The sequence below is a fragment of the Gracilinanus agilis genome, chromosome 3, assembly GCF_016433145.1.
Source record: "Gracilinanus agilis isolate LMUSP501 chromosome 3, AgileGrace, whole genome shotgun sequence".
NCBI classification, from domain to species: domain Eukaryota; kingdom Metazoa; phylum Chordata; class Mammalia; order Didelphimorphia; family Didelphidae; genus Gracilinanus; species Gracilinanus agilis.
The window spans coordinates 593005747-593026748 of record NC_058132.1 but is presented as its reverse complement, the minus strand read 5'-3'; the positions used below and the strand labels follow the sequence as shown (position 1 = coordinate 593026748).

The 21002-nt window shown below is 37.5% G+C and overlaps 1 protein-coding gene across 2 annotated transcripts in view; it reads right to left on the bottom strand.

Annotated features, from left to right (window-relative positions):
- The window catches only part of GTF2F2 (general transcription factor IIF subunit 2), a 161792-nt gene extending 141441 nt beyond the window's left edge, over positions 1-20351 (bottom strand). For both annotated transcript variants that reach the window (XM_044670619.1, XM_044670620.1), the window contains exons 1-2: positions 20191-20351; positions 6757-6830 (exon numbers count right to left, since the gene is read on the bottom strand). In XM_044670619.1, the coding sequence (XP_044526554.1) occupies positions 6757-6830; positions 20191-20256 (140 nt within the window). In that variant the 5' untranslated portion in view covers positions 20257-20351. The remainder of the gene's footprint in view (positions 1-6756; positions 6831-20190) is intronic.
- Between the last annotated feature and the right edge of the window lie 651 nt (positions 20352-21002).

Genomic DNA, 21002 nt, shown 5'->3' with positions numbered 1-21002 from the left:
TGCTCTGTGCTCCTCCTTCTCTGTACCCACACTTACGACTTCCAAGTATGGACCGGATTCTACATCTCCCTCCGTTTCCTCAGGAATAGATTAAAATATTACTATCATGCAGCATTTCTGAGCCCTCTCTGCTTCAGGGGACTAGTATTTTGCATGGTCTCTCCAAATTTCCAAAATGCAGCCTGGATAAGCCCTTAACACTTTTCTCTCCTTCTTTCTCTTATCAATCACTTATTTGTATACTTATCCTTCCTTTTTATAAGACAGTGATGGCTAATCTTTTAGAGGTGGAATGCCACCCCCCACTTAGCCCACACAGGGGAGGGAGGAAGAGCTCACATTGGGCTGCTGGGTGGTGGGGAGGGTAAAGTGAGGAATGTCCCCAGGGAGTGTAGAGCAGAAGAGAGGAGTGGCCTGAGCTCTCTGTTCCCCTCCAGCCCTGCCACCTGTGAGCTGCTGACCTTACCCCCGTGTGCTCCCATTGGGCTGCTGGGCAGGGGATGTGAAAAAAAGTCATCAGGTATGGTGGAGAGGGGAGGGGAACAGCTCTGGCCGAGTCCCTCTACCTTTCTAGTAATAAACTCTGGAGCTGGTGGGGTGGGATAGGGGATTGGGGTAAGGAAGGCAGAGAGTGCTCTGCATGTCATCTTTGGCACCTGTGCCATAGGTTTGTCCCCACTGTTCTAAGAGATCATTAAGCTCCTTGAAAGCAATTTGTTTATATCAATCTTTGTATCCCCATTACTTCAGTGAATGACTTGAACATAGTAGGTGCTTAATAAAAATGCATTTAATTGAATTGTTTTTCACTTGGCATTGATAAAATTTGTTCCTAATTTAATCTGATTGCAAACTCTATTACTGAGATTTTAAAATCCCATTCAGAAGCACTGAAGAACAAGTTAATATTATTCTCAAGACTAGCTTAAAACTGTTCAAGGACTTTTGGAAGAATGTATAGTGAAAGAGAAAGGCCACGAGAGATACAAAAAAACAAATACAAGGACTTCCTAGATATGGGGGGAGGCAGGAACTACTGTGCAGCTGAAATTAGTAATGAACCTAATGCAGCAAAGCTGATAAAATGTTCTTTTTAACTTTCTCCACTGTGACTGGTGACCCAGAAATAAGAACAGGAAAAAGTCAATGACTGAGCACATAACAATGCACACTGGTAAAAATTATAGTAGAAGGCCAAGAGCATGATATTTATGGTGTCAGAGAGAACATTACTGAAATGACTTGCTAGGAGATCCAGGTAGCATAAGGAGGAAATGAATAAAGAAATAGAAAAAATTAGAAGTTGTAGAGGTATAGCAGGCCTAGAAATCAAGATAAAAGCAAAGAAGAGTAGTGGGAGAATGAATGAGACACAGAAAGATAAACTGCTGTGGTCAAAGAACTTGACTGTTAAAAAGATGTACAAAAAGGAACTATAAACATAACACCATTTGGATAAAACCATATTAAAGACAAACTGTATCAGCTGTGCCTGTTTAATGTAGAAGACCTCTACTATTTTGAGGGAGATATAAATGTATATATAAAATAGAGCTTTATCTTCATAACTCAATGAATAAAATTAAAAAAATAAATAAATAAAAATGACCTTTAAAACTTTTACATAATCAAAATTTGTTAATTCAATCTCATTTTTCCCAAAAGAAATTTGTGCCCTTTTTTTCTTAATGAAAGACTCTTGGGATATCTTTTTCTAGTATGGGAAAAAGAGACTATTCAAACTGACCGTGGAATGGAGAAAAACATTGTGAACTCAGATGCCTCTAAATCTCTCCAAACCCTTATTAAGCTCACCTATAAAATAAAAAAGAATTGGACTAGATAATCTCTTCAGTGAAAAAGTTCTATAAGTCTATTTAAGTAAGGCCAAGATGATTTCCCTTCATATCATCTATAAATCAACATACAACATTTACTCAGGGTATGGTATATGTCTGACACTGAGAGAGAAGATAGGTATACAAAGAAATAAACAACTGTACTTCCTTTCCTAAAAGAGTTTATATTCTATTAGGACAACCAACAAAGTGGGAAATATGTCCAGAAGATCTGATTTTAAATCTGGTGGCAGTCCCAGCTGTGTGACCCTGGGCAAGTCACTTGACCCCCATTGCCCACCCTTACCACTCTTCCACCTAGGAGTCAATACACAGAAGTTAAGGGTTTAAAAATAAAATAAAATAAATCTGGTGGCAGACACTTACTTAACTATGGGACAAGTCCCTCAACCTTTGTCTGCCTCAGCGTCTTCATCTGTAAAATTTGGATAGCAAGTAGCAAGTAGCTACTTCCTAATTATGAGTATAAAATGATATAATATTCATAAAGCACTTTGCAAATAACAAGACATTATTAAAATACCAGCTATTATTTATGAAAAATGTGTCAGGAGTTGAATTTTAAAGGAAACTAGGTATTCTAAGAGATGGAAGCCAGAAGAGAGTGCATAGTGAGCAAGAAGAACAGCTTGTACAAAGGCAAGGAGACAGGAGATGGAGGGTCAACAAGAAAAAAAGGTCAGTATGGCTAAACCAAAGGAGATGAGCAAAGGAGGCTGGAGCCAGGATATATAGGGCTTTAAATAATATCTAACAAAAGAGTTTGCATTTGGTCACTGAGATAATAGGGAGTCACTGGAATTTAACAAGCAAGGGAATAAAAAAAAGTGAATTAACAACAATTTAATGCTTTCAATATATCTATCAAAGAATGAGATACTTTTAAACATTTTATCAACCTTCTTAAGATGCTAGTTACACCAGACTGGGTTTTCTGAGGCAGTTTGCCTGGAAGAGAAAAGATTCTGGGTCCAAATCTGTTCTTCCCTTTTTGAAGGGAGCTACAAGTGAAGAATATTCTATCAATGTAGATTGATATCTACTATACAATTTAGTCTTAATCAACTGGGACACTGGGAGATTAAGTGACTTTACCAAGAGCCACAAAGATAGTGTGGTCAGAAGTTGGATACAAAACTAAGCCTGCTGCTTCTGAGGCAGGACCTCGATCCATTAGGCCATACCGCATCTCAAACACTTTTTTTTAGCTTAAATAGACTCATCTTCTACTTGACAAGACTTTCAGTTACAACACTATATATGTTTGAAAGCAATTGTTGGCCATATTTCTCTGAAATTATACGGTGATTAAAGTTTATCACTACATTGCTTTCTTTAGTAGGTCAGTTCCAGTTAGGGGTAGGAAACAAGTATTTATTCAGCATCTAGTATGTGCCAGGTACTGGCTTAAGTGCTTTACAAATGTATCTCATTTGATTCTCACAACCCCTTGAGGCTAAATGCTATTATTATACCCATTTGAAAGTCAAGGATGCTGAGGCAGAAGTTAAGTAATTTGTCCAGGATTACACAGCTAGTAAATGTCTAAATCCAAATTTGAACTCAGGGCTTCCTGACTCCAGGCCTATCATTCTATCTGCTAAATTTTATTAAAGGCATGTGTAAATGGAATTAACTCAAGCCCATTCATAGTTAAAACTCTACCCACCAGAGATAATGTCATCCCCATCTCCCTTAGTGGGGAGGGGAGATGAGTTACCCACACGTGACAATAAGTAACAAATCAAGAACAAGGGACGGCCCTTTGGGCAGTCCAAATCAGTGTAGAGGCTGCCATTTGTCCACTTGAATTAGAGGTGGACCCCCAGGAAGTGATGAAAAATGCTATCTCTTCAAGTATGTTGGTAACTTCCTATGGGGGGAGTTTGGGCTTTGAACTTGGTGCTGAAGGATCTCGGCTGAGACCTCAGGCAGCTTCTACTCTAAATTGTCACGTGGGTAAGTTAGGCTGACTTCCTTGGGCCTACCTTGGCGTTTTCCAGACTCTCTACCTCAAGTAGATTTCTTGCCTCTCTGATTGCTAAGGCCTTGTGGCTTGTAGCCTAGTTTAATTAGCTTTTTAACCCTCTCTCTATTTCCCTAACTTCTACCTTCCTAATTGTAAATAAACTACCATAAAACCCATCCTGACTTGGGTCTATTTTAATTAAGGAATCAATCTGAATTATTGATTCCTGGCGACCACACCTTAAAATATATATCTATATAATATCTAAATTTTCCATTATTACAGTTGGCGACCAAGACTCGGTCTCAGATACCCTCAATCTTCCTTAATTTTCTTGAATTTTTCTTTACTTTTATGACTATCCCCTAAGTCAGCCTTTTCACAGCTCGTTTTGGATCTGCGATTGATATAACGCTGCCAGACTGGTGAGATCAAACATTTTTTTTTCCTTTACCTTTTAAAATACATTAGAAAAGCAGCCACTTTAACCTTGGCTGCAGGGCCCTGACCCTAACCCTAACCCTTTGCCTTAGGGAACAAATAACACAATTAACTGACAGACCCTTAGTTTCACCTGGGAAGGAATCCTATTTTTCAGTTGCCTTACTGAGGACTAGCAGACTGCTTTGTTTCTTAGATAGCCCAGAGATACACCTAGAAGGTTTAGAAGCAGCTCTGCTCCTCACCAAAGCAGAAGGCACTAGACTCAGCATATTAGTAGGGAAAGTAAATTTTTTAGGTTAAAATTAGGTCTTAGCCTTGTTTTCTACTTTTTGTTCCAAAACTCCCATGTCTCTAGTTTTAAAATCTTAAGGTAGAAGCTAAAGCCTGGTGGGGCCAGCTAGAAAGGCATGACCTACTTCTAAAAAAAAAAACAACAAACAATAAATGACTGTGAGGTGGTTCAGTGGATTGAGAGCTAGGTCTAGAAATGAGAGGTTCCTAGGTTCAATCTGGCCTCAGACACTTCTTAGCTGTGTGACCCTGGGCAAATCACATAACCCCCATTGCTTATAGCCCTTACTAATGCCTTGAAACCAAAACACAGAGTTGATTCTAAGACAGAAGATAAGGCTTTTTATTTAAAAAAAAAAATACATGAAAAATCTACACTTGATAATAAACACCAACACTTACATAGAATTTTTTTTTATTATTATTATTTTTATTTTAAACCCTTAACTTCTGTGTATTGACTTATAGGTGGAAGAGTGGTAAGGGTAGGCAATGGGGGTCAAGTGACTTGCCCAGGGTCACACAGCTGGGAAGTGTCCAAGGCTGACTTACATAGAATTTTAAAGCTTGCAAACTTTACAAAAGGTCTCTTTACTTTATAAAGGGTAGTGTCAGGGAGTTTTGAAATAAGGAGGTCTTCAGGTGTATTAAAAGTATTCAGTTCATAAAATTAGATTTGCATACAATTTTCCAGAGACACATTTATTACATAAAGTAGTAACTATTTCACAGGACTGTTGTAAGAATCAAATGAGTAGAAGTACTCAAAAGTTCTATGTAAATGAAAAAGTGCTATACAAATTTAATGTATGTTGTTGGTATAAAGTGAGGTGGTCTGCTGTGTGGTTTCATTTGTGCTAGAGTTAACTAAGTTCTAAAATAGTTCTATCATTACCTGGACAAGTTATTAAGCTTGTTTCCCAATTTCACAGGCAAAAAAAAAAAAGATGCTGTCCTCTCCCCTATCTACCTTAAATGATTTCTAGGGATTAGTTGCTGAATCATTTCCATTGTGTCCAATTTACATGACCCTTATTTGAGATTTATTCTTTTTAAAGATACTGGAATGGCTTGACATTTCCTTCTCTAGATCATTTCACAGATGAGGAAACTGAGGCAAACAGGATTAAATGACTTGCCCAGGGATAAACCAAATGAAAAAAGAAATGAAAAATTTTTTTTGTCTTTTTTGTTTGTTTGATAAAACTTTTACCTTCCGTCTTGGAGTCAATACTATGTATAGGCTCCAAGGCAGAAGAGTGGTAAGGGTAGGCAATGGGGGTCAAGTGACTTGCCCAGGGTCACACAGCTAGGAAGTGTCTGAGGCCAGATTTGAACCTAGGACCTCCCATCTCTAGGCCTGGCTCTCAATCCACTGAGCTACCCAGCTGCCCCCGAAAATATTTTTTGAAATAGATATAATGAGCATCAAATGTTACCATCAGATCCCATTTATTCACTATTAAACAGCCTTGTTAAAAAGTCACTAAGAAATTACAAAATCTATTTAGAATCAAAACAAACAAGAAAAAGATCACAATAATATCAGGAGACATCAAAGTATGTTTAAAATGCAAAAGAACATTCAACAATCAAAAAAAGAACATGGGATTTGTCAAGAAATAGATATAGGATAGGCCTAACATATTAGTCCAAAATAAAGAACTGACCTATGTAAGAGAAATCTCTGCAAAACAAAAAAGAATCTCAACTTAAGCAAATGAGCACCAAGTAATTAATAGTGGGTTACTTAAGATAGCAAAACATTCCTCAACAATAAAAGTAATTTTGAATCTCCAGCAAAACTGCAGGCAGTGAAGACTTTATGAAAGCAATTCTACCAAAATAATATAGAGCTCTTCAATATCTGAGATTATTTACTCCCCTTCGTTATGTTTTAATATTTGTTTCTTTTACCTTCAGGGTTATAAATGATTTAGAATAAAGCAATGGATTTTCTAAAAATCTCTTCCACAGCCTTATTTCATAGAAATAAATGAACTTGGGGGGGGGGGGGGGTGAAAGACCTCAGTCATAGGTAATCTAGTCCAGTTTTTCATGGCTTTCCATTTACATTTCAATCACATAATACTACTTGCTGCATTACTGTGCTCTGAATTCTTTACAAATGTATTTCTAATGTAATTATAAACCTTTCCAAATAACACCAAAACCCCATGTGAATCCACTTACTTTGCAATCCTCAGCTTTCCTACTTCGCCTCTTCCTGAAGCTTTGGCCCACTGCTGAGACAAGTACTTAGGAACCTAACACAAAATAGGAAATATATAAGCAATCAATATAATTTATGATGTAAATTTAAAAAACATATAAAATGACATATAATTTGCATTTTAATTCCTTAGTTAACAGAACAACTGCCATTTATTGTCAATTATCAAGTATTTATCAAGTTCCAACTATATGTTCAACAATATGGGAGATGGATGCAATGGTTAAATAAATGGAGTACCCAAACTTCCCACCAAGTTGGGATATGTGACCTTACCAAGATTTCTCTTTAAAAGCCTTGCCAAAAGTATATATTCTTGGGGCAGCTAGGTGGCTCAATGGATAGAGAGCCAGGCCTAGAGATGAGAGGTCCTGGGCTCAATAAAGCCTCAGTTACTTCCTAGTGAGCCCAGACAAGTCACTTAACCCAAATTACTAGCCATTACTGTTCTTCTGCCTAGGAACCAATATTTAGCATCAACTCTAAGTCAGAAGGTAAGAGTTTAAAAAAATACTCTTCTCTAGAAATAGGGAATGTCCCAGATAATACAGTCATCAAATATAACAAACTGTGTCCTTGACCTCAAAAATTTTCTAATCTGGAAGAACAATATAATTCTGATTATAAATGTAAAAGGATTTCAGAGAAGGCATCTGAGAGGAAATAAAACCTGAGCTAGGTTTTAAAGGATGACACTCTTAAAAGAGTCTGGGACCTAACTACGCAGATTCAAAAGATTTTCTGCAGATATAAAGTAGCCCTTCAATCTCTTGCAATTATGTCCTAATAAGTTACTCAGGGACAAGGATCATGTCTTTTCATTAGCACATATCTCAAATGCTTTGCACAGGCACTTAAAAAAAAATGTTACTAGAGACCATCTCTTAAAAGTAGAATACCATAAGGCAAAATCCTAACAGTGCATCTGCTGGAACATTGAATGAGTGGGCAAAAGTGGTGGGAAGAGAATTATAGGTTTTGAATGGGTAGCAGCAAACCTAGAAGTATTAAAAAAAGTTAACTATTTGTACGCTGTGTCTTATGCCCCCAAAGTGCTCAATAAATCCACTCATAGTCTTATTTCTCATGAAGGGCAAGGGAGATGTTTAGTCTGTTTACTTGAATTCCAGAAAGCAAACAAACAAAATTTATTTTGGGTTAAAGAGATTCTGATGTTTACCCCTTACTTTAAGTCTTAGAATCAATACTGTGTACTGGTTCTGAGGCAGAAGAGTGGTAAGGGCTAGGCAATGGGGGTTAAGTGACTTGCCAAGGGTCACACAGATAGAAAGTGTCTGAGGCCAGATTTGAATCAAGAATATCCCATCTCTAAGCTTGGCTATCAATCCACTGAGCCACCTAACTTGACCCCTCGATGTTTTAAAGAACCAAATTTGCCATAGGAAGCTGTCTGATTAGAAATCAAGTTATAAAAAGCACAAAATTATGAAAAAGAATGAACAGTAAACATTTCAGGACCGAATTAAATTGTTAATCATCATTTCTTAGGTACATCTGTCTTTCCAGAAGCCATTACCCTTTCATGTCTGTGTAGGTAGCCTTGAGGTTTACCAAAGGCTCCCTCAGATGTGTGAAAAGGGAATTCTTTGTAAACTTTGTCTCTTCTGAGTTTAGACCTATGAAAGGGAATCCTTTATTCCCTTTGCCTAGTTGGAGTTATCACTTTGGTTACCTTTTGATTGAATCAAAAAAAAAGCATGAACTAGGTGGAGGAACTAAAACCACTTAGAGAATTTGCACTCTTAGAAACTCAATCAGCCAGGAATCTATGAACCCTTTTGATAAGTATTCACCACTCCAGAAGGTGAGATCTAGAAAATTCACACCTTAGCTGTGAATCTTTTTGGTGAGAACTTCACCTTCAAAAGGTAAGAAGTCTATGCCACTGGGCAGTGCTAGACCATTTGGAAACTGTGATAGGCCCCTGTGAAGAGGGAAGGGACAAGAAGCCACTATAAAAGGTCCTGAATTTCTGGGGCTAAGGAAGTCATCTCAAAGAAAGAAGTTGGCTTCAAGAAGGAGTTGGACTTCAAGAGGGAAGTCAGCTTCAAGAAGAAGGTCAGCTGAAGGAAGAAAGTCGGCTTCAAGAATCACTTTCAGCTCAAGTCATTATCTTAACCTGCCTCTTGGAGGGAACTTGGATGAGTGGATAGCTGGCTTTCCCTTCCTGTCTTCTGGAGAGAGTTTAATTCCTGTTGAAGGTCAACAAGTCCTAGCTGAATCCAACACCAGAGCAATATTTAGTTAGACAGGCTAATGTCTTCTCTACCCTTCTGTATTTCTCTGCTTTCACTCTTTCTACTTCTTTTGTAAATAAAAGCTATTAAAGTCATTTCGACCTTGAGCAATAATATTTTGAATCGGCAACCACCACTATTATTTATAATCTTCATATATTTTAGCCAAATCATTAAAATTTAACCTTTATAGATGAAACTGCTATTTAACATCTAACATTCAAAATATTACTTTTAAGTATTCCTAATGTCTTGAGAAAAGAATGGAAAGGCATCGATGGCAGAATTTTGGGGTCAGGGAAGGAAATTTCCACCATGTTACCTTAAACACAACTTGCCCCTTGAAATGCAGGAGTTGCACACCCAAAGGGGCATAAAACTATACATACCCTTTGACCCAGCATCATCACCCCTAGGTCTTTATCCCAAAGAGATCAGATGAGGAAAAGGACCAACTTGTAGAAAAATATTTTTCGCAGCTCTTTTAAAGGTGGCAAAGAATTGGAAATAGAGAAGATGTCCATCAATTGGGGAATGGCTGAACAAGCTATGTACTATAAGAAATGATGAACAGAATTAATTCAGAAAAGTCTAGACTTATATGAACTGCTACAAACTGAAGTGAGCAGAATCATAAGAATACTGTATACAGTTACTAATACAGTACAATGATCAATTGTGAAGGACTAAACTATTATCAGCAAAGCAAGATTCCATGATAACCCCAAAGGACTTACAATGAACAATCCACAGCCAAAGAAGGCACTGCTGGAATCTAATGGCAGGTAAAAGCATGCTACTTTTGACTTTATTTCCTTCATGAATTTTTTATTGTATGTATGATATATGCCTTCTTTCACAGAATGAGCAATATGGAAATTGCTCATGACAGCAATGGAATAACCTATATCAGACTATTTATGGCTGAAGGAGGAGAGGGTGTATGTGTGTGAGAGAGGATGAAAGAGAATCTGAATTGTAAATTGTCAGATAACAATTCTCAAAAATTGTTTCTATATGTAATTGAAAAAATAAAAGGGGGCAGCTGGGTGGCTCAGTGGATTGAAAGCCAGGCCTAGAGATGGGAAGTCCTAGGTTCAAATCTAGCCTCAGACACTTCCCAGCTGTCTGACCCTGGGCAAATCACTTAATCCCACTGCCTAGCCCTTACACTCTTCCGCCTTAGAATCAAACACAGTATTGATTCTAAGATGGAAGGTAAAGGTTTTAAAAAAATTTAAAAAGTTAAATTAAAAAAGAAATGCAGGGGGCAGCTGGGTAGCTCAGTGGATTGAGAGCCAGGCCTAGAGACAGGAGGTCCTAGGTTCAAATTCAGCCTCAGACACTTCCCAGCTGTGTGACCCTGGGCAAGTCACTTGACCCCCATTGCCTACCCTTACCAATCTTCCACCTATAAGTCAATACACAGAAGTTAAGGGTTTAAAAAATTAAAAAAACAAAAACAAAAACAAAAAAAAGAAATGCAGGAGTTGCAGGGAGAGAATTACTGTTACAGCAGTTGCCACTCATGATTGTGATTAACAATTTGGGGACCTGTGGTTTGAAGATTTCATAATACTAAATGTTTTCATGTATATAGTTCATATGCTGAAGGCAAACTTCACAAGCAAACTCAGTGTAGTAGCAATACAAACACAGATATTTCATCAACTATGACAATAAGTGTTCCAAAAGTTCATTTATAAACTGACTGACTCAAATTTGTAACACATTTTCCAAGAGAAAGGATTTTATACATAACAAGTCCCAGACTAGCCCACAAAAGTGTATTTAATACACAGTCTGGTAGAAACTTCAACAGAAAGCTTTGATTACAATTATAAATTGTAAGAAAAATGCTGTTTCAAATATATATTTTAGCTACACCTCTCCCTAAAGTGCTTGTAGAAACAGGACTCCATTTTACCAGTCCACCCACAATAAGGTATAAAGCATGTATAGGAGACATACTAGATGCCTTAAAAGGGAATAAGACCCAACAGTTCAAGTAACTTAAAATTCTGGTGTTCCTTTCTCCTTCCCTTCCAACAGTCTTTTCCTATGATATCCTATGATATTTTCCAAAAGATATGAAAACTATCTTTTCATAGTCAGCTCAAGATTGGAACTCAAATGTAGCAAGCAGATTAAGATGTGGGGAAAAAAAAATAATTTCTCTAGGCTTCTCCAAACCTAAGATGGCACTCAGACTTACTTCATCAGTTCTTTTTCTTGAGGTGGATAGCATTTTTCATCATAAGTTCTTTAGAACTGTCTTAGATCACTGTATTGCTAAGAATAGCTAAATCATTCACAGCTAATCATCGTATAATAGTGCTGTTACTATGTACAGTGCTCATTTCATTTTGCACAAATTCCTGTGAGTCTTTCCAGGTTTTTCTGAAAGCATCCTATTTGTCATTTCTTATAGCACAACAGTTCCATAACAACCATATACCACAACTTATTCAGCAAAAAACTGATGCGCATACCCATGATTTCCAATTCTTTACCAGCACAAAAAGAAATGCTATATAAATATTTTTTGTATGTATGGGTGTAACAAAATTTTTCAACTAGCTTCACAAAAGGAGTAAGATGTTATCTCAATTTGTACAAAGTAGTTATGTTTACTTTCAGGCAAAAACAAGCCCCTTCTCAAGAGTCTATGAATGAATATCATAACTGGTACAGCATTTAAGAAAGAAAGGCTGCAGGTATGTTAATGAATGATGTTTTGAAAATGATAGGCAATACATTTCAAAAGCCATTTGAATCATATTTATTAAGCTAGTAACGTGCTACAAAAGAAATCAGTGTATTTTAAAGCTGCTCTAACAGGACAGTCTGTAGGCTAGATTTTTAAAAGTATCCAATACATTTCTTTTGAGTATGGCTAATATGGAAATGTTTTACATGATCTCACATGTATAGCTAGAATAACATTGCTTGCCTTCTCTGGAAGAAGGGAAAGAATTTGAAACTCAAAAAAATTTATAAATGACTGTTAAAAATTTGTTTACATATACAGGGTGAACACTAACAAAGTCTTTTCTCTCTCCCTCTCTCCTCCTAAAAGTTCCTATCCTATATTCCCAATTGCCAGCTAAACATTTACACTTGGTTATTCCCATTGTCATCCAAAATTACATATTCAAAAGAGAATTCATCTGTATCCCATTCTACCTCCATTCTGTATATCTGCCTGACTATAACAGTAGGGGGGGAGAAATGGTGTCCAGTCCATGCCTGGTGAATCATGACTAGAGGTACAGAAAACAGAGAGGGCAGAGCAAGAATAAAGGGAGAATTATACAGTTTGGCTGGAATGTAGACTATAAGAAAGGCTTAGTTTGGCCTATATCTCACCTCTAGGCAGGTTGCTTAAAGCCATTTCAGAGACTCTTCAATATAAAGATATAAAACATAGACTTTATTCCCCTTCCCCTTAATTTATTATTTATTTTTAAGTCTCTTTTTACATTTTGAGTTCCAAATTTTCTCTTTCCCTTCTAGACCTCCCCCCACCCACTGAGAAAGCAAGCAAAATTATATCAATTATAGATGTGAAATCATGCAAAACATTTTTCATATTAGTCATACCGCTAAAAAGAAAAAAGTGACAAAGTTATACTTCAATTTGCACTAGGATTTCATAAAGTTCTCTCTCTGGAGGCAGATAGCATGTCCTTTAGAATTATTTTAGATTAGTGTATTGATCAGAGTAATTAAATCTTTCACAGGTGATCATCATTATAAAATTACTATTACGGGAATTACTAAGTGGCTCATTGGAAAGAGAGAGAAGTGATGGGCAACCTTTTGAACCTGGTGTGTCAAAATTTGCCAAAAAACTTGAAGTATGTCACTTCAAGAAAAAAACCATGATTTCACGATATTTATAGTTTAAATGACAAAAATGTATAATTGTAATATATAACTATATTTAATAAACCAAAAACTAATTATTTAACTTACCTGCTTAGTGACAGTTGTTTTGGCCTACAAACCTCCGGCATAGTGTGTCTACATTACACTACAGTAAATGTTTCATCCTTGGCATGCAGCCCCATACTTCTCTGTATGGGGCTGCATGTCATCAAAAATGACTATGTGCTACGTCAGTGCTGACATGTGTGTCACAGGTTTGCCATCAGGGACCTAGAGACTAGAGATTGTGGGTTCAATTCTGGTCTCAGATACTTCCTAGTTGTGTGACCCTGGGCAAATTACTTAACCCCTACTGTCTAGCCCTTACAACTCTTAAGACAGAAGCTAAGGGTTTTTAATAATTTTTTTTTAATGCTGTTACTATCTGCAACAGGGGAGGGAGGAGAGACCATTTGGATTTTATAATTTCAGAAAACTTATGTGGAAAATTATTACATGTAATTAGTAAAATATCTTTTTTTAAATTGCTTGTTTGTGTGCACATGATATCCCACTTCTTAGCTTCACTTTGCATTAGTTTACATAGGTCTTCCCATGTTTTTCTGAAACCACATCCCTTGTCATTTCTTATAGCACAATAGGACTCTGTCATAATTATATGCCACAATTTGTTGAGCCAATCCCCAATTGATAAGCATCTCAATTTCTACTTTACCATCAAAAAAAGAGCTGCTGTAAATATTTTTGTACAAATAGGTCCTTTTCCTTTTTCTCTGATCTCTTTGGATTCAGACCTAGAGGTGGGTATTGCTGAGTCAAAGGGTATGCACAGTTGTATAGCCCTTCGGAAAGAGTTCCAAATTGTTCTCCAAAATGAATGGTTTCTAACTCCACCAACAATTTATTAGTATACCTATTTTCTCTCAAACCCTCCAGCATTTGTTTTTCTCATATGTGTGAGGTGGTACTTAAATGTTATTTTAATTTGTATTTCTCTAATCAGTACTGATTTAGAGCATTTTTATATGACTACAGATAGTTTTGATTTCTCTTTCTGAAAGTTGCCTGTTCATATCCTTTGACCATTTTTCAATTGAGGAGTGGCCCTAATTTGCTGAAAATTTTTTTTCATATTACTTTATTATCTATGGCACCTTTTAGCAAAATGAAGTTTCCCTGATTCTCTTTTAATGAGGCTTATTTTTGCTTTTGATTTTGTCTGAGATTATGACTGTTATTCCTGATTTCTTTACTACAGCTGAAGCATAATATATTCTGCTCCAGCCCTTTATTTTTACTCTGGGGCTTTCTGTTTCCAGTGTGTCTCTTGTAAATATCATATTGCAGAATTCTGATTTTTAATCTATTCTGCTATCTGCTTCCATTTTATGGGTGAGCTCATCCTGGTGTCAAAGACCCCTCCTGCCATCTTCCTAAGTTGTCTTGGTTAGAAAAAAATGTTTCAGCTCAACTTTCTGTTGGCTTTCCCACTCCAAATTTGACTTTTTAAGTTTGATATTTTAAGGTTGTATGAAAGGGAATACTGGAAAAAATTATAAGTCACTGCCTATAATCTGCCATCTTGGTTCCATCCCCAATTCATAGACTTTATTTCATAGTTTTCAGTAAATATAACAGACCAACATCTTAGGTCACTCTCTCTTCTTTCTCAGCATGTGGTTCATCATCTTCCTCCACAACTCCTACACTTCTACAAGAAATTGCTTCACTGTTTATATTTGTTAAGGATGATGGTACTACTAGAATACTGCCTTGCACAAAGTAAGCACTTTAGAAATTTTGGGGGGTAATTTTGTTTTCCTATTATTCTGTCCCAAAGTAATATGAATAACCTGGTTTGTCCAAATGTGGAAGAAGAGTCTTGAACATTTTCTTATTTTCATCTATTCTATACTGACATACAGCTCTCTGAATGAGAAATATAACTATTACAACAGACATTGGACCGTCAAATTCCTACTATAAGTCCCTTTTCATTTCCCTAGATTTCAGTTTTGCTCAGCGCTTCCACTTAAAAGCTAATACTAAAAGGATAGAGCTCCAGGCAATATGAAATAAAAACTTTCAGCAGTCATGAAAAAATTGCTCCAAATTACTAATAATTAGGGAAATGAAAATTAAAATAACTCTAGAGATACCACCTTACATCCATAAGATTGGCTAAGACAACAGATAAGAACAATTACTGATGAGGATGTGAAAAAATAAAGTCACTTAATTCAATGTTGGGAGAGTTATGAACTGATCAAACCATTCTGCAGAACAATTTGGAACTATGTCTAAAGGACTATTAAACTGAGCATATCCTTTGACCTATCAATACTGGTACTAGGTAAATATCCCAAAGAGATAAAAGAAAGAGGAAAATGACCCAAATTTACAAAAATATTTATAGCAATTCTTCTTGTGGTAGCAAAAAATTGGAAGTAGAGGGGATGTCCAACGGCTAAACAATTTATGGTATATGATTGTGATGGAATATTCTTGTCCTATTAGAAATGTTAAAGAGAAGGGTTTCAAAAAAACTCTGTAAGACTTGTATGAACTGCAATAAAATGAAGTGAGCAGAATCAGAACAATGTACAAAGTTAACAGTAATATTGTAGCAATACTGAATTGTGAAAGACTTAGCAACTCTGATCAATATAATGATCTTAGACAATTCTAAAAAACTTATGATGAAAAATGCTATCTAATTCCAGAGAAAGAACTGATGAATAGAGTGCAGATTGTACACATATTTTTTTCTCCTTTTCTTGCCCTCCCCACCCAAATGGCTGTGGAAACATATTTTGCAAGACTTGTATGTTTCTATGTATGTATCATGGGTATCATACTTCATGCCTTCTCAATGGGTAAGGGAAAAGGTGGAGGGAAGGAGAAAATTCAGAACTTAAAAAATAAAAATTAGGTTAAAAATAAAACCAAGTTCATGGGATCTTTGAAATCTAGCAACAGGCCTCAGTTAAAAACCCTAACCTAAAGGAACATGATACACAAATACGTCTTATTATTGGATTATCTTTTGATCTAAAACCATGCTCATTTTAACTTATGCAAATTAATCTGCCTCTCAGTTGAGTAAAAAGTGATCCACATCAATTCAAAATCTGAAAAGGGATTACAGAGTTAACTATTCAAACGTGAGAATTGTCTAGAAATCTGTATTTGAGTGTAAATCAGTAAGAATGCAAAAGAAAATGGAGAAGTGAGAAATAATGTTTATAAATGAGATTAAATTTTGATAAAGACAACATCCTAAAACAGTTAAATTGCAAACATCCTGCTCTACAATATTCTCTCCATCCTTTAAACTTAAGGCACTCTTATTACCCCAAACCAAGGTTTCTTGTTATGAACTTGTTTTATTAATATTTTAATAACTAGATTTCAATATAATTGTCTTCTTTTATAATCCTATATATTTTATTTTTTATATTAAAAATATTTTGAAAAACAGTCCATAGGCTTCCTCTGGCTGCCAGGATAGGGGAAGGGAGTGAAAGGGATTCTATGACACAAAAAAGTTAAGAGCCCTTGCCCTATAGATAATGAATTCATCACTTCTTGCTTGGACCACTGCAATAAGCTCCCACTTCCCAGCTCAATAAACTCTAATGGGTTCTTATTGTTCATAGGTTCATGGATTTATAGTCAAGAGGAAACATAAATCTCCTGGTAAAAACCCTGATCAATGCAATGAAAGAATACCACTCAACGAGGTTCAATAATGAACCATAGGTGGCAGATTAGAGATATGGGATGGCACATATTACTTTCTAACATGGACAATGTTATACTTCTCTATTGCTAGATTAAATTTGTTAAAGAGAAAGCTATTTTGTTTTTTATTGTTTGTAGAGGGGGAAGTAATGGGTCAGAGGCTTATGGGAAGGGGTGAGTGGGTATTAAAGGCTATTGTCAAAGAAAAAAAGCATTAATAACATATAAAATATAGAGACCAAAGGGAAAGTTCAGAGACACAAACAGAAGGGTACCATGTTAAATGTATTCTTTACTTGGGGGAATAAAAAGCTATATCCAATTAAGATTCAATTTCATATGTAATTCCCTTTTTCTGCTCTTTGACTAAAAACAATCATATGTAAATATGTAAATAACATAATGGTTATACAAGTTCATTAAAAAATGAGAAAACCAAATAATTATAAAATTTATGGCAGATAAAAGCAAAAAAGGAAATAATCATATATTCCAATTGTCTCATTTTAAAGATGAGGAACTGAAAGTCAGCAAAGTTAAAAATCTTGACCGGGCAGCTGGGTAGCTCAGTGGAGTGAAAGTCAGGCCTAGAGATAGGAGGTCCTAGGTTCAAACCCAGCCTCAGACACTTCCCAGCTGTGTGACCCTGGGCAAGTCACTTGACCCTCATTGCCCACCCTTACCACTCTTCCACCTATGAGACAATACACCGAAGTATAAGGGTTTAAAAAAAAAAAAAAATCTTGACCAAGGTCACACAGGTATCAATCAAGTACCTGATCTGAGGGCAAACCCAGGTCCTTCCAAATCTAGTACATCTTTCTCTGTACCAAACTGCTCCTTGGGATCAAATACAAATGCACAGTCCATTTGACAATGAAAGTCTTTCACCACCAGGTTCCAACTTGTTTATCCCAGTTCATGACAATCTCTCCTTGAACTCTTTGGCCTCTTGCTATCCCTCAAACAGGATACTCCATCTCCTATCTTTCTGCCTTTGTACAAGCTGCCCTCCAGTTCTGGGAATGTTCTAGTGTCTCTTTCCCACCTCTGAAGATCTCTATTGGCTTTGTAAAAAATTCATCTCAAGCATCACCTCCCCAGTTGCCGTTGTTTCTCTGACCAAAGCAAAACAAACCTAAAAACCTCTCATTTATTTTGTACATATTTCTATATATACATGTTGTCTTGCTCAATTTTGGGTTGTTGGCCCCTTGAGGGTAGGAATTTATCTCTGTAGGCTCAATGCCTAACAAACAGCAGGCCTGCCACATAGTAGATGCTTAATGCTTGTTGACTGAATGAATGATTGTCCCTAAGAGGCAGCATGATGAAGTAACTTGGTATTTAGGAGACCTGAGCTCATGTTTGTTGCTCTCACACATACCATATAAGTAAATTACTTAATATTTCTGGGCCTTAGTTTCCTCAACTGTAATAAATGGGATAATGAGACTTCTACTACATATCTAAATGACTTGTAGTGGGGAAATGGCTTTCTAAAATCTTAAGCACTCTGTAAATGATTACCTTTACTTGGCAACTATGTTTTATTTTATAATAGTTTTTATATTATTGTCTTTATTGCTATTTAGTAGTTTTGTTCATCTTTTCATGTGTTGACTTGTCTCCTCAAACACACTACAAGCTTCTTTTAGTTAGAAAACATCACTTTGTATCACTCACAGGGATTTGCATAGCAGGCATTCAATAATAATTTCTGGATTGATTCAACAGCTTTATGAAGCTGTCTTTAAAAATGACTAGATCTGGCAATAAGAATTAGAGCATTTTTAAGAGCATGTTATTATCAAGAATTTGATTAAATCCACAGAAAACTAATTACTGCAAGTAGAATACAATATGAACAAATTAATAAATGCACAGCTCATCCTTTGGCCAATGGCCACTTATGTCTACCAGACCACTCACAGGGTCCATTTTAAATGTGACAATAAGAATGACAATCTAAGGCAAAGAAACAAGTGGCTTGGCATTTAAACCGTTAATTTCAGATGCATACTTTATGGATTAAGAAATTATCTCATGTGAAATCTAGTGGGTAAAATCAGCTGTTACAGATTACCTTCCCACTAATCATATGTATTAAAATACACCCAAGGAACAATCTCCCCACTACCCTACTTAAACCAGAAATGCTGTCCCTCCCCATTTAAAGCTCTACTCAAATGTCACCTCTTCCATGAAACTTATCCTGATCGAAGTTTATCTTCTCCTCTAACTTTTAATCAGAATTTTATTCTGTCTCTCTACAATACATTTAACCTTTCAAGAAAGCTTAATTACCTTCTTATCCTCCAACTTTAACCAGTATTTTTGTTCTGCTTTTCTACAATATACTTAACAAACCTTTCTAGGAAGCTCAATTACCATCTTCCCTTTTAATCTTAACCTATGTCTTGTTTGGCAACTCTACAATATGCTGAAGACAATGCTATGTCCCTGCCCTGTATCATGTTATAAACTCCAGGAAAGTAAAAACATTATCTTATCTAAATTGTATGCTTATACTGCACATATCAGACACTTTAAAATTGTGTGCAGAATAAATATTGCCTGTTGATCAACCTCAGAAACAAACTTGGGGATAAACTTCCACAACTTGGGAAAACTAGGAAACACCAAGGCCCTAGACCAGAAGCAGCAACACCACCGTGTTGTGAAGCCAGGAGATCCCAGGGCTCTGCCCGTTTGCTGCCTTTCAAGGCTCAGACATTGACCCCTCCTACAAGAGCCCTTTACTCCTCACCTTCCCAAGTGTTAGTGCTCTCTCCTGAATGACTCGATGTGATGGGAGTGGATGGAGTACTGGACATATGAGTCATAAATCTTCGGCAGCTGTAACCCCTTCCACATAGCGCAGCCCATGCCCCCCGAACCCCATCCCCAGCCAAGTCACTTTGTTTTTTTGTTTTTTGTTTTTTAAACCCTTCCCTTACATCTAAGTATTGGTTCCAAGACAGAAGAATGGTATGGGCCAAGCAATGAGGATTAAGTGACTTGAGGATCACACAGCTAGAAAGGGCCTGAGACCACATTTGAACCCAGAACCTCTAGGTTCTCTATCCACTGAGCCCCCTAGCTGCTTCCCTTCCCAACGAGTCACTCAACCAAAGCTCTGTGCCTCAGTTTCCTCCTCTGTAAAATGAAGGGGCTGTACTTCCAGCTCCAAATTTATAACCTCACATTTGCATTAATTCCACTAAGTTTATATATCTCTCTTAAGTACAGTCAGGGCAGGTGAGACTGCCTGGTCTTTGTTTTTGCACCAAGCCCCACCATGAGTGCCTGGTACACAGCAAGCGTTTAATAAATGTTTAAAATGACTGTTTCGCCGTCCACACAAGGGCCACCCCGCTGAGGCTGGGGAAGAAGGCTGGATCCCCGGAGCTGAGGGACCGGAGGGGCCCCGGGGTTGGAAGGGTTGAAGGGGTCTGAACCCCGGTTGGGGGTAGGGGGCGGGGCTCGGTGGGCCCATACCTTTACGAGCCATACTCCAGTGTTTTGTTTGGCGCCGGTCAAGTCGAGCTCCCCGCGCTCGGCCATGGCTCCGCGCCGAAGCCGCTACCGGTGGAGGATCGGGGAGCGCGGGTTCGGGAAAGAAGGTCTGGAGGTCACGGCTCCGGCACCACCAGCGTCGCTCCAAAGCCGGGAAGTGGCTCTACTGGGGGAGGGTAACACGCTGCTCCCGGAGACCGGGAAGCTGCGTCTGCGCACTGCACTTACGCACTATGTCCACGCCCACCTACGGTGCCTCGTGAAGGACAGAATTCCTAAGTGGGCGTCGCTTTCAAAGCAGATGGAGTGGGGAGGGGACAGGGGTGGGAAGGAAGGCGGGCTCTTACTGGGTTTGGCTGCTGAGAGGTACTTAAAAGGCTGGTCAACTAAGACGCGTGGGATGTAGATCTCTATGTTGTTCTATGTTGAGGCAGTGTGAACACTGGCAAGGTTCCCCGAAAGGGAAGCGTTTTTAGTTGTTACAGATTAAAGACTTTTTACGGCATGATTGACAAGCTGTAGAGGTGGAGAGGGAACTTCTGAAGACCTTGGAACGCCCAGATGAGGAAACTGAGACCAAGAGAACATGAGTGACTTCCCCAAGACACGCAAAGCAATGACCAGTACCCTGACTCCCAGGCCAGGATGTTTCCCTTTAAACCATCCTGCCTCCTGGGAAATACAGAGCTGCCACACAATCATTCGCCAAGCATTTAAGCGCCCCACTATGTGCTGAACAGTAGAAATAGACACCAATAAAGTCAATAAAAATAAAATATCAATTCCCTCTTCAG